Raw genomic sequence first — 14,513 nt, forward strand, 5'->3', positions numbered from 1 at the left:
GAGCAGCATATGCAGAAGAGGCCAACAATGAAGTCCCGCCTTGGCATTTTCACTGGATGCATAGAACTTTGGGACACAGGATATGTACTGAGCTTGCATTGTGTAATCTTTGTTGGACTTAAATTGTGACTGAGTTTGCAGTATTCATTTCTAAACTGACTCCATAGCACTGAAGGAAGAGTTATACTAGCATGTCTGCTCTCTGCATAGCTAGCTAGCTCCTTGATTTGGCAGCCTTCTCTCCTGAATCTCTCCTAGAACAGGATTCACCCTTCCTTCCCAGACATATTGCTTGTCTCTTGACAGCTGTTGATCTTGTCTCCTTGCAGAGAAGGTTCTTAAGACCTGTAAATGAGAGCAGAGTATTTAGACTCCATCTAAAAAGCCTAAATTTTAATGTGACATTGTTTAGGTCTATGTTGGAAAATCTCTTTTCTTGTAGCTTGAATCCATTGCTCCAGCTCCTAGTCACTGCACAAGAGCAGCCAGTAGTGTAAGGGACAACATGGGTCCTGTACATCGACACTTTCATTTGTTGCTGCTGTACGCATACGTTTTCACTGCATGCTCACTGAAGGGGTGCTGAAATAGACTACTGACTGAGCAACTATTCTGAAATTCACTACTATGGCAGAGAAATGCCACTCTCTCATTCACTATGAAAGACAATCCACACCACCTTGCTCAGTATTTTCTACATTGGGAGGAATTTTGTCTTCAACTCCTTCAGCGTTTGCCTGAAGTGGCATCTTCTATTGCACAGAACTCAAGATCCACTCCCTCTGGGCTGCCACAGGTTTGAAAATGGGGCACTTGGGTACACTGTGGGATGGAAAGAACACGGTTTTATTTTGACTGAAAGAGGCTCACCACTATGAAGTCTGAGGATGCCTATTGTGTATTACTGGTCGCAGCCTCCATACCAAATCCTTCCAGCTTGCTTTTGGCTGAACCTTCCTCATCTTGGGGATGAGATACGTGTAACCTATAACCTGTATATTCTGGCTCTTTCATCAGCAATAAACGTGACGCACAGATGCATGGAGGCAAGCAGGGTTTATCTTCCATCCACCTAAGTCCTGACATCAGTTCTCCCTTACTGTTTACTTATGTCCACATCATTCTCTATTTTAGATTTCTAGTCTTAGCACACACCTCCTCCTCCCACCTCCGCAGAAGCCTCACCTGGACTTCCCCTTTCCATGAGCACTGAAAAGTTCAAGGCAACATTTTATGGATGAAAGAAAACAGGAGACCAGAAATGTTTCCGCAATTTACAGCGCTTTATAAATAAAGGTTAATAATAATAATAATAATAATAATAACAATAACAACAACAACAACAACAACAACAACAACAATAATAATAATAATAATAGTAGTAGTCCAGTCAATCAAGTTAAATAGACTGGATGATATAATGCAGTTTTGTTTCATCACCACCCCTTTGCCAACTGGAAACCATCCATTTTCTCCATATTCTGTCTTTATGGTTCTGAGTACAGGTTATGTATGCATCAGGACAATCAAGTGTAGTGGCACACATTTCTTTCAGATTTAAAAATCCATAAGTTTTTTTTAATGATCTACACAATCCAGGGCTTTGATATAATTTATAAAGCACAAGCTGATTTTCTTCCGAAATTCTTTGGTGCGCGCCATTATCCAACGTACCTTTGCAATATGATCCCTGGTGCCTCTTCCTTTCCTGAACCCAGCTTGGACCTCTGGCATTTCTCATTCCATATATTGGAAAAGTCTTTGTTGTAGAATGTTGAGCATCGCTTTGCTTGCATGGTCAATTCAGGCAGTGGTCCTGTGGTTACTGCAATCCCTGGTGCCCCTTTGTGGGGATTGGAGATTGTGCTACACCACCCTTTTGCACAATACTGACATGGTGTAATCTATTGTTTATTTGCAAATGGGGTTGCAGTTTCCACAACCTGAATGAATCAAGTGGTACACTGAAGGAACAGATGAATAGTTACTCAGCATCCAAGAATGTGCAACTGGGTCTGCAACTGTTACACTTAAAGTTACTGTGAACGGAATATAGGCAAAGACTTCTTATATCCCCCAGCCCCCTTTTCTTCCTCATCGTTGCCTAGATGGAAATTTCTTAGCAGCATCAGCATGGGGAGGGTAAGAAGGAGGTCCAGACAAAGACTTTCAAGCTGCAGAAGAGTGTTTGCATGCATGAACAACAAAACAGAGAAAAAAGGGGGAAATGAGGTAAGTCTGGCTCATTATCAGCCCCCAGCATGTTAAAGCAGCGTAGAATGCATCTACGCTGTAGAAACAATGCAGTTTGACACCAGTTTAGCTGCCATGACTCCATCCTACAGAATCCTGGGATTTGCAGTTTGGCAAGACAGCAGCACTCTTTGGCAGAGAAGGGGAAAGACATTGTAAAACTACAAATCCTATGATTCCATAGTATGGAGCCACAGGACTTAAAAGTGATGTCCCCCATAGTTAGGACTGGTATAAACAGGTGAAAACGATCCTTAAGTTACCCAGACTCTCACAAGCCTCCTTCAGCTAAAGCAATTCCCGCCAACATTTAAAGGAGACACCAACACAGTTGGTGGGGGCCTCAAGTCTCCCCCATCTTTTTGGGTAACAAAGGTGCCAAACAAACTAGGTCTGAGCACCTGGAAAAGTTTCTTTTCCAGCACTGATTCACCATCCCACTGGTGTAGGAACAAATAAATGTTTATCAATTAATGTACAAACAGGGAATATAACCCTGACTGTATGGAACTAGCTCCCCATGAACTGACTGGTCTTGCTTCCCATAACAATGCAATCTCCATTCAGATGGTTTCATAAGTGCAAGCCAAAAATATTGGCTATAAGTCAACTGCTCACTTATCCAGTCTTGACTGCTTTTAGGGCAGAGAAATATCAACAGAGGCAAAACAGCTGGCTTGTGGAACAAACATTTGAGCTCTGTGAGTGATGATTTCCCATTTCTTTATATCAATTTTTTAAACAAGAAGAGTTAGTTAGGATCCAGTATGTAAGGAGATTTACACAAACAAGTAAACACAGCAAGGGATCTAGTCTGACTTTTTACTTTAAGCAATCAACCCTAGCTATAGTCCTCCAACAGGGATGCAGATCCAGATCCTGGAGGGGTAGTATCACTAGCAGAGCTTGAGTTTGTTTTGTTTTGGACTGCAGCTCCTAGACTCCCACCGCCAGTATTGGAAGCACGAATGGTTTATGTTCCCCACTGTTTTTTCCACAAAGGGGGAAAAAGAATGGAGGTGAATGTGACACTGAAGGGGCAGATGAACTTGAGAGAGCAGATGCCATGCAATTGCAACTGGGAACATAACTCAGGGCAAACATAGTTTTAACTTTGGTAGTTAAGTCCTTAGTCTGGTTGTCATAGGTGATTAGGAAGTCTGCACAGGTGAGTTAATAGGTTAATGGAAGAGGGATGGATTGCTCCACTAGATCTCAACCAGTCAGTCTCTGTTGCAGCTCCATGCAGGTCACAGTGGAAAACCATTGTCTTAACCAATAGCACAGTAAGCAGGTAGGCTAGACCATCAGAGAAGGGCAACAAGGATGATCAGAAACAGGTATGGAGAACAAAACCTTTGAGGAAACATTAAAGGAAATGGGCATGTGAGCACGTCGCCTCTCTCTCCAAAACATGGCCATACAAATCCACCCTCCAGATTTCAACCATTTGAGATCAGATTACTAATAACTGCATTTTATTTACATAAGTACACTGCAGTTTGCCTTCCGCTTTTGGGACAGCCCAAACCACTCGCTTATTTGCTTTTAAAAAGTATAGAAAACCATTCTCATTGTAGTTAGAACATACCCAGTTTCAAAGACCTCAAAAATGCCCACTTCAAGAGAACTCTGCTGTTTTGATGTGTGCTTTCAAGTCGTTTCCAACTTATGACAAAACTAAGGCAAGCCTATCACAGGGTTTTCTTGGCAAGATTTGTTCAGAAAGGGTTTTATCAGTGCTCCCCTCTGAGGCGGCCTAGTTTGTTTTCATAGATTATTTGAACCATGGTTTCCAGGGTCATAGTTCAACGCTCAAACTACTACACCAAGCTGGCTCCAATCTGTTTAAAAAGTGAACAGTTTCTCCTGGAGGCTTTCAGGGGCAGAAAAGGGGTGGTTTGAGGAACTTAAGAGAGGTCAGGGACCACAAGAACAGCCTGGGAAACATGATTTGCCCACCCTGGGATTCAGATTTTATTATAACAAGTGGTATATAAATGACCTTGGGCAAGTCACAAACTCTCAGCTTCAGGGGAAGGCAATGGCAAACCTCTGAACAAATCTTGCCAAGAAAATCCCATGATAAAAACCCTTTAGGGTTGTCACAAATCAGAAATGACTTGAAAGCACACAGCAACAACAACAATGTAAGTACAATGAATGCATTCATGTAGGCTCCAGTGAAACTGGAGAGGTTGATATTCAGCACTCACAATGGCTAAAGATGAAACAGTTCACTGCTCCCTGGTGAGGGAAGTGAATCACAGCAAAGCCATAATATAAAAATATGCTTCCAGCAACGCCAGATTTTAATATGATTTCCTCACGGGGGCATTCGTCCTCTCTTGCCAAGAGCAATCTTTCTATTTTTATCTCAATTTATTTGGTTTGGCTTCCTGTTTCCACATTCACTTCTGAGAGTGTGAGTAGGAGAGTGAATCAGTTTTGAACAATTGTTGAGAGCCAAATTCTATCTCCAGATAAACTTGAGACCAGGACTTAAGAACAATCCCCTCATGAAATCATTGCGCTCAAAGGCAATCCAGATCATTGAGCTTTACATCCACAGTTATGTGGTAGTTGCACACCACCATTTGGCAACTGCAATATCTTACAATTCTCATGAGAGCCAACATTGTGTAGTGGTTGGAGTGTTGGACTATGACTCTGAAGAACGGGGTTCAAATCCCTGCTCAGCCATGAAGCTCACTGGATGATCCTGGGGAAGTCACACTCTGTCAGCATCTGAGGATGGCAATGGTAAACTCCTCCTGAGGAGACCTGCCAAAAAAACCTCTGTGATAGGTTCATCTTAAGGTCATCAAACAATCTGAAGGCACACAACAAACAACAATCTTCATTAGACAAATGCAATATTGTGAAACGAAACACACACTGTGCACCAATATGCACTTATCCAAAATGATGTACATAATAGGTGCACAATGTACATAAGAGGTGCAGAATGATGTACATAAACAGAGGCTGAATGGCCATCTGTCGGGGATGCTTTGTGATTTCCTGCATGGCAGGGGCTTGGACTGGATGGCCCTAGTGGTCTCTTCCAACTCTACGATTCTATGATTTATATGCAATGTGCTGTCTTATGCAATGGCACCAAGCTTGAACTGAATAAGTTGGTGCTCCATATCAATGGATTTTTTTACCCATGGATTCAATTATCCATGTCTTGAAAATAGTTTTAAACAATTAAATTCCCAAAAGCAAACCTTGATTTTGCCATTTTATATAAGGGTCACTATTGACTATGCCACTGTATTTAATGGGACTTGAGCATCCACAGATTTTGATATTTATGGCAAGTCCTGGAACCAAATCCCAGCAGATACCAAGGACTCACTGTACAGTCATTCCACATCAGACAAAAATGTCCAGCCACTTAAGTAGAGGAATTTACACCTGGGTATGTCGCCAACAGGATGCCAGCCCATGTTAAAGGGCTTCACACATGTACCAAGAAGGAGTATTTTCATCTCCCAAAAATCACATTTTGTTGCAGAATCTAAACAAAGCCTGACCTACCAGACAGGCATTCTGGTATCTTATACTCTGGACAGTTGCAAAAATGGCTGGCATCCAGTTAGTGACCTACACACACAGAAGTTCTTTTTTTCAACTTGGCACACAGGGCCATTCTCTTACTCTTGGGCACCACCAAAAGTGCTCCTGTGCCCAACCAGTGTCAAGCCCTGTGAAGGGCTGCTGCTGCTTACCAGAGGGAAGGGAATGGGTGGGAGAAACACTAAAGATCAGGCTGATCTCAGCTCCTGGGGAGAAGGAAAAGGGCAGGTGAACTCTTATCATGTGAGTGCACCGTCACTCCCCACTATTGCGCCGAGACCAGCTACTACTGTACAAGTCCTGAAAAGAGTACAAGTCCTCCAGTCTTATATACATCTCTGATGGAGGGCACCACAGTTCAAGAAGGATATTAACAAGGTGGAACATAAGCCAAAGGCGGGTGTGATCAAGTGGATGAAAGGTCTGGAAACCAAGCCTTATGAGGAAGAATTTAGGGAGCTGGGTATGTTTAGCTTGGATAAGAGAAAATTGGGTGGTGATGTGATAGCCATGTTTAAATATCTGGAGGGAGGTCATGTAGAAGATGGAGCCAGCTTGGTTTCTGCTGCTCCAGAGACCAAGACACAGAGCAACAGATGCAAACTATAAAAAAGAGATTCCACCTCAACATTAGGAAAATATTTTTTGACTGTAAGAACTGTTTGACTGTGGAATAGGTTGCCTTGGAGTAAGGTGGACTCTCCATTTTTGGAGGCCTTTAAACAGAAGTTGGATGTCCATCTGTTGGGAGTGCTTTGACTGTCTATTCCTGTATGGCAGTCAGTTGGACCAGATGGCCCTTGTGGTCACTTCCAACTTCATGATTTTATGATCTCAGCCTCTGAAACACGGCCCAGCCCACACATAAACAGCTGTGGGGGAGTTGTAAAGGAGTTCATATCTCCAGTGTGTTCCTAGGGAGCATCATAACTCCATGTGGCGCTTGGACTGCTTCTCTCGGGCTGCCAGGCGTGGAGCTGTCCCTCGCAAGTCTCCTCCGACCAGCAGCTCTTTTTCCCCTTCTGCCTCTTGGGCAGCTCCTTCTGTGGACTCTTTACTCACTGCTGCTCCAGCATTCTTGCCTCCCAGGGCTTCCACCTCCTCTTCTGGGCCATTATGTATACTCCCCCCACTGTAAATGGTAAATTCGGGCAGCGTAGGTGCCATCTTGCTCAGGAAGTCATACGCGGGTAAGCGGGGCTTCCAGTCTTCATCAGACAACATAGCTGGGAATGAGGGAAAAGAAGAGTAGTCAATACACTGCTTATAATTGGGTCAATCGCTTCCCAAGGGTGGGAAAAGGCAGAGGAGCTCCTAGTCTGGAGGAAGGCAAAACAGGGGATGAAGAGTCAGGCTATGGGAATGGAATTAAAGTTAGCCCTCCGTATCCACAGATTCAAGCATCCACAGCTTGTATACAGATTCCAAAAAGAAAAATTTGATTTTGCCATTTTATATAAAAATGTATTGTAAATGTTTTTCATTTGCTATTTTTGGAAGCCACCTTGGGTCCCACTCTGGGAGAAAGTGGCATATAAATGAAAGGACACCATTTTGCTACACCATTATATATAACGGGAGTTGAGCATCCATGGATATTGGTATCCATGGGTGTTCTAGAAACAAATCCCAGCAGATACCAAGGGCCACAGGATGGATGGACTCCTGACAGCCCTGAGTTTCAATGGTGTCTTGCAGTATGTTATCTATCTATTCATTTATTTAATATCCTGGCTTTCCTCCTGTACAGAACCCAGGGCAGCTCACAATACAAGTTAAACCCCAATACAGTCAAAACAATAGATTAAAAAGTGATTAAATAAACAACCATATTAAAAGCATTTAATTTTTAAAAAAAGTTTTAAAAAGGGAATTATGACATAAGAAGGATGGCAACGGAAAGTTCAGTGCAAACCACAGGAAAAAAGATTCCACCCAAACACTAGGAAGAACTTCCTGAGGGTAAGAGCTGTTTGACAGTGGAAGAAACTCCCTCAGAGAGGAATGGAGTCTCCTTCTTTAGAGGTTTTTAAACAGAGGCTGAATGGCCATCTGTGGGGGTGCTTTGATTGTGTATTCCTACACGGCAAAATGGGTTTGGACTTCATGTTTGCCATTGCCCTTCCTCTGAGGTTGAGAGTATGAAGCTTCCCCAAGGTCACCTGGGGGGATATCACAGTCCAGCAAGGATTTCAACTGAATAGTGCAAATATGGAATAAAACACAGGGGGTTGTACCGGATGGCCCTTGTGGTCTCTTACAACTCTATGATTCTATGAACACTTCCTTAACAGCACATTCACTTGACACCATTGATAGCATTCTTTCCACTGCTAGAGTCACCAATTACTGCAAACTATGTGCCAGTATGAATTGAGCAACAATGAGATTTCCCCCTTTGGTGATTACTTTTATTTTTTATTACCAGGAAAGTGTCCCTTCAGAAGTGGATGTGAAGTTAAAATTTCCCCTTGTGAGCGTAACTTCTTATAAAAAAAACAACTTCTCTATAAGCTTGGTTCATAACCAAACGTAGAGAGCAATTTAAGAAAAACACAAGACCCTGCCAACTACACAAAGGCAGCCTGCAGAAATCCAAGATGTTTCATGTTTAGTTCTATTTGGATTGGTCCAGATCAACTTTACCCTTTGAATTGCCAAACTACAGAACACAACAGGATGAAAAACCTAATTGTATCTTTCTACATCTCTGCACACTTAACTGCTCAGATTTCAAATTCTTGATCCAAGCTCAGACACCAGCAACAGAAAGGGATCGATCCAATAGGAAACCTCAGATATTACACTCAGCCCAACATGTCAATTGTGCAAAAGCAGCCTCCTGAAATCCAAGATATGTCATGTTTGTACTGGTGCAGCTCAACCTTACTCTTACGGTGTCACAGAGCACAAAAGAATGAGAGACCAAATGCATCTTTGCACATCGCTGTATACTTACCACTTGGGATTTCTTGGCCAGACTTCAACTTCTTGATCCAAGTTTGGACATTAGCTTGAGAGAAGGATTGATCTGATGGAAAAGCAAACACCTCGGCCCCGGAATGGAGGCTGATCCAGAGGAGGAGTGGCAAAGGGGGAAGAGAGCTTCCGAAATAGGTTTTCAGGATGCCTCGGCCTACAGGTGTGTTCTTTCTGTGTTAAAGAGTGGGCGATTAATAGTATGTGAGAAGTTAGCTCTGACTATGGTGACATATACCTTAACTACATCCTGTTTGGACTATAAAGAAAACAAACAAAAAACAAACAAATAAAAAAGACTATGGAAGAAATACATAAATTCAACCAAGACAATGAAGAAATCAAAACTGGTAGTGTTCCCACACCTTGGATCAAAGACTGATCAGAAAAGAGACTGGAGTCAAAAAGTAAGAAAACTAGGAATGGGAAGGGCAGCTATGAAAGTACTAGATAAGATGCTAAAGGGCAAAGATATACAACTGAGCACAAAAGTCAGGCTCATACAAACCATGGTATTCCCCATCACCATACTATATCATTGAATTCTATGACTACGGAATGCACCAAATTTAGCTGGATGGGGTGGAACTCCATCAGCCTCTTCAAGAAACGTGCCCAGGTGCAGACAGACATCTTCTTTCTCAACAAGTGTAAACAACAGGGTGTCATTCTGAAAGGTCTGAGTGTGAAGAACCCACCACAGACTACATTTTTTAAACTGAGTTTCTTTGGGAGTTGCTTTGAGTCCTGCTCTGGGAGAAATCCAGTATATAAATAAAATCAATAAATATAAATAAATAAAATAAAATAATGGGAAAAAGATGGGACAAGAAAGAAAGTAAGAAAGTCAGTCAGTCAGTCACTCAGTCTCTTCTGGCTCTACCTGCCACTGACAATGTGGCTTTTATCCCATCAAACACAGTGGTCCCCAGCCACTACTGTAAGGATCAAGTTCATTTTAGGATACAGCCTTCAAACTCACAAGTCTACACATTGCATCTCCATACAGAAGCCAAGAGGGACATCCCACATTCTTACAGGTTTAGCCAGCAGGCAATGAAGGTTGTGCTGGTCTCTTCTGCAGCCAAACGCCTCATTTCTCCTTCGTTCCTTTCACTCAGGGCCCCATCACTGAACAGAATGAGCAAAGGCTTCTCCAGCTGGAAGAACTCTGGCAGGTTTCCCACTGTGATTTCTGGCTGCGGCAGGAGAGGTGGGGAGGGAGAAAGAGAGGTGAAGAGGACAGCAGAAAAGGAGTAACCAACGTAAGCTATAAAAAATTAAAATAAGCCACCTTGGGTCCCAGCCTGGGAGGAAGGCAGCATATAAATAAAACAAGTAAATAAATAAAATATCTGCTGGGGTTTGGTTCCAGGACCCCCCATGTGTTACCCATGCTGTTTTATATAAATTTTGGAATCAATGATAACCCTTGGATGACCCCTGGCCAGACTCCAAGCCTGTCCGCCATTACTGGCAAAGCGAGAGGACATGTACACCTCCCCTGAGGGGAGCAGCCACATTAACATCTTAGAAGGTCTGGGAAGTCGCATGAAGGGATTATCATAGGACCAGGAAGAGCAAATGTTTGCCTTGCCTGAAGCTATCACCCCCTCCTCAAGTCTGTTGTCCGAACAACTTAAGTCATTGATATTATCAGATCCAGACATCCAGGTGAAAAGAAAACAATTAAACACACCTTTGTTTCGGCCAAGCCAGCCTCTTTGCCTAAGGCCAAATTTGGCCTATAAAAAGTCCCCACTTTTGCTGCTCAGCGCGCCATCTTTCAAGGTCTACTTGCTCCACGTCAGTCAGACCTCTGTTTTGGTAGCCGGCATTTCTGCTCAAACCCAGGTTGCGGAGCAGACTTGTCTCACTGTCCATCACCCCATTCGCTTCCCGGAGGGAATCTACATTCTGGTAAGCATCTCCATTAGTAACGCCTGAAATCTGTTCCTATTTTCCAACCCTAATTTTCCTGAGTCCTGAGTGTGTGTGTGAGTGTATGCGCAACGCATGTGTTTTCCCCCTATTTCAATAAATTAGACATCTAGTTATTAATATCCGTCTCAGCTTTATTTATTGGGATCCCCTGGTCTACTCCGTATACATATCGGGAGGGCGATTTTGGTGGGCTCTTGTAGCCAGCCCCTCTTGCAATATTTGAGCTAATAACAATAATAATAAAATTCCCCTACGGACCCTTGGCTACACATGGATACCAAAATCCATGGATGCGCAAGTCCCATTAAATACAATGGCATAGTAAAATGGTGTCCCTTATATAAAATGGCAAAATCAAGGTTTGCTTTTCACAATTTATATTTTATTGAATATTTTCAAACTGTTGATGGTTGAATTCATGGATTAAAAATCTGTGGATACAGAGGGCTAATTATTTGTTCTTGTTGTGTGCCTTCAAGTCATTACAGACTATAGTTTTTTGTGGGTTTTTCGGGCTGTGTGGCCATGTTCTAGAAGAGCTTCTTCTCTGAAGATGTCAGCTACGGATGCTGGCAAAACGTCAGGAAGAAAATCTTCTAGAACATGGCCACACAGCCCGAAAAACCCACAAAAAACTATGCATGCCGGCCATGAAAGCCTTCGACTTCTCATTACAGACTTCTTCTTCTTGCTGTGTGCCTTTAAGTCGTTTCCAACTTATGGTAACCCTGGCTCGGTGCTAGAGAATTTTGGGAACTGTAGTTTGTTGTGGGCCCAGAGCTATCTAACAGAGAAGGCTCAATGCCTCACGAAACTAAAGTTCTCAGAATTCCCTAGCATTGAGCCAAGGCAGGTAGTTTTCTCAAGATGGATTATTTCTGTCTATTTGGGCCCATAGTCTCCCAAAAGTTAAGATTTCCAAGCTCTGTTTTTTCTCCCAGTCATCTAGCCCCTGAGCTATTCCAACAAGCAAACTACATTTCATATCAGCCAGAAGCAGAAATGGTACTCACAAACGTTTCCAGAAGCAAGTGGCGGATGGTTTTCACAATGTCCGAAGCACTGTAGTCAGAGAGGTGAACGATGCTCCTCTTCTGAGTTTCAGGCTTAGCAAACAGCAGCCCTGGAAGATGTACATTATATTTATGGGAGCTGGGGGGGAAATACAGGGGGGGAGGGACACAGATTTCAAAAATCCATCCAAATCACAGTTATCAGCAGGATTTTAAGAAGTCTTAGTTGCATCATTGCATACACTTGAATGAATTATTGATTAAATCTTCATACAATTGTAAATGAAAGGAATACTTTGAAGTAAGAAAAAAACATACACACTGTATTTTTCTGGCATGCACATGCATCATAGTCAATGGCTATCGATAGCTTCCACACCAGTGGAGCTGCAAATTTGCTCTAATTTTAGTTCAGACTTCAGTGGAGCTGAACCCTACATTAAGTGCTATGGATAACTCCATCAAAATTTGGACTGAAAGCCAAAGCAGATTCAATGCCCAATGGACATGGAAGCTACCAGCCATCATTGAAGCTGCCAGCCACCAAACTACCAGACAGCACCATTTTAGAAATGTACTGTGTGGAGAAGGGAGATGGCATCCATCTGTGAAGATGGCACATACAACATATAACTGATGGAGTAAAAACAATAATACATGCGTACAAATAAATCTGTTCCTGGGAGACTTTATTTCTGTATTTGTGTCTAGCCTGTGCACCCATATCCAATTTTGGGGCCCATGTTTTAAGCAGGATATAGACCAGCTTTTCCTAATGTGGTGCTCTTCTGGTGCCAATTTGTTGGTGACCATGCTGTCTGGGGATGGTGGAAGTTGTAAACCAGCACATCTGGATAACACATCTGGGGAAGGCTGATGAAACAAACTCAGGGCAGCTGTGGCTTCCTTGAGAGGGTCAGTCTACCTGGAATGTGGTCTTCCTCATTTTCTACCACATTCCACTTTACTGAGCATTATTGTTTTTCCAGTGAATTATATGATTTCATGATATATCCAAAGAACAACAGCCTCGTTTTGGTCAGGTTCACTTCACAGAGAGAGTTCAGGCCTGATTTGCTCTCAGACCCATCAATTTGTCTTTTCAGGAGTCAATGCACCCCTAGAACTCTTCTCCAGCACCATGTTTCAAATGAGTTGATTTTATTCCTGTGAGATTTCTTCACTAACCAGTTTTTAAAACCACACTTAGAAATTGGCAAAACAGTGGCATGGACAAACCTGACTTTGCTCTTTAATTATATATAATTTGCACTTGAGAATCTTATCTCCTTCCTTCATAGCTGCCCTTCCAAAACCAAAATCTTCTTCTGATTTTTTGACAACATTCTCCAATTTGTTTAATATCTGTTTCAATGCCTTCATTGCCAACTTTAAAGTTATGAGAATCTTCTATGGACATTATTTCTACATCCTTTATATTTTATTGTAACCTTTCTTTTACACTTTCTTCCTAATTTATGAGCCAGTTTAAAAGCGTTGTCCACAAACACACTTGACAAATACATACCGGCAATCACTGAGCAATCCAAATACTTGAAGGGATGTCATTTTGAGGATGAAGCAAGCTTGTTTTCTACTACTCTGGAGACTAGGACCTGGAGCAATGGATGCAAACTCCAGGAAGAGAGATTCCACCTAAACATCAGCAAGAACTTCCTGACAGTAAGAGCCTAATGTTTGAGTGGAATCTCTCTTCCTGTAGCCTGCATCCATTGCTCCAGGTCCTAGTCTCTGAAGCAGCAGAAAACAAGCTTGGTCCATTCTCAATATGACATCCTTTCACATATTTAAACAGGGCTATCATATCACCTCTTCTCTTCTCCAGGCTGAACATTCCCAGCTCCCTAAGTCACTCTTCATAAGGCATGATTTCAAGACCCTTCACCCTTTTACTAGCCCTCCTCTCGACACACTCCAGTTTGTCAATATCCTTTTTGAATTGTGATGCCCAGAACTGGACACAGGATCCCAAGTGAGGCCTGACAAAAGAAGAATTGAGTGGCACTATTGTTTGCCTCAATATAGACACTATACAGTACTCCTATTGATGCAGCTGAGAATCCTATTGGCTTTTTTAGCTACCACATCACACCCTCAAAAGTTCTTACTAAAATAAATCAGGTGCTGCTAGATTCCTTCTTCCTCCCTCCACCTCTCTTTGGAAATTCAAAAGAAGCAAACAACATACACAGCCGCAGCATCTTCTTCATAGTAGATCCCAGTAGTGACATATCCCTCTAGTACTCTGGCAGCTTCAGTGAAGGCTTCTCTTGCTGTCAAAAAAAAAAAAAAAAAAAAAAAAAGGAGGGGGGGAAGCCAACATATTAAATACAATTGTCTCTCATTCCCCCCCCCCCAAAAAAAATGTTTCAGACTTCTTGTCAGAACTGCTTAAGATTTTATTCTCAATTGCCTATGTAGGTGAATACATAAAGTAATAGAATAGTTACAAATCAAAAGGGATGAAAAGAGTTATATCTTCATTTCCTAACTGGGGCTACAGTAAGGAAAGGATGATATCAGTAACAGTACAGATTGAAAGATGAACTTTATTTAAAGTATGGGTGCATCTACACTGTAGAAATAATGCAGTTTGATACTAGTTTAACTGTCATGGCTCCATCCTACAGAATTCTGGTAAAGGCACCAACACTCTTTGGCTCTGTAGAACTACAAATCCCATGATTCCATAGGATGGAGCTATAGCACTTAAAGTGA

General features: G+C 42.3%; 1 protein-coding gene across 1 annotated transcript in view; it reads right to left on the reverse strand.

Moving 5' to 3' along the window:
- Positions 1-3,714: 3,714 nt before the first annotated feature.
- Positions 3,715-14,513, reverse strand: part of TXNDC16 (thioredoxin domain containing 16) — a 52,927-nt gene continuing 42,128 nt past the window's right edge. The window contains exons 17-21 of the mRNA XM_089522889.1: positions 13,984-14,068; positions 11,775-11,913; positions 9,856-10,016; positions 8,798-8,991; positions 3,715-7,064 (exon numbers count right to left, since the gene is read on the reverse strand). Coding sequence (XP_089379015.1) covers positions 6,763-7,064; positions 8,798-8,991; positions 9,856-10,016; positions 11,775-11,913; positions 13,984-14,068 — 881 coding nt within the window. The 3' untranslated portion in view covers positions 3,715-6,762. The remainder of the gene's footprint in view (positions 7,065-8,797; positions 8,992-9,855; positions 10,017-11,774; positions 11,914-13,983; positions 14,069-14,513) is intronic.

The sequence above is a fragment of the Sceloporus occidentalis genome, unplaced genomic scaffold (assembly GCF_023333645.1).
Source record: "Sceloporus occidentalis isolate IW3139 unplaced genomic scaffold, rSceOcc1.0.p SCAF_4, whole genome shotgun sequence".
NCBI lineage: Eukaryota > Metazoa > Chordata > Lepidosauria > Squamata > Phrynosomatidae > Sceloporus > Sceloporus occidentalis.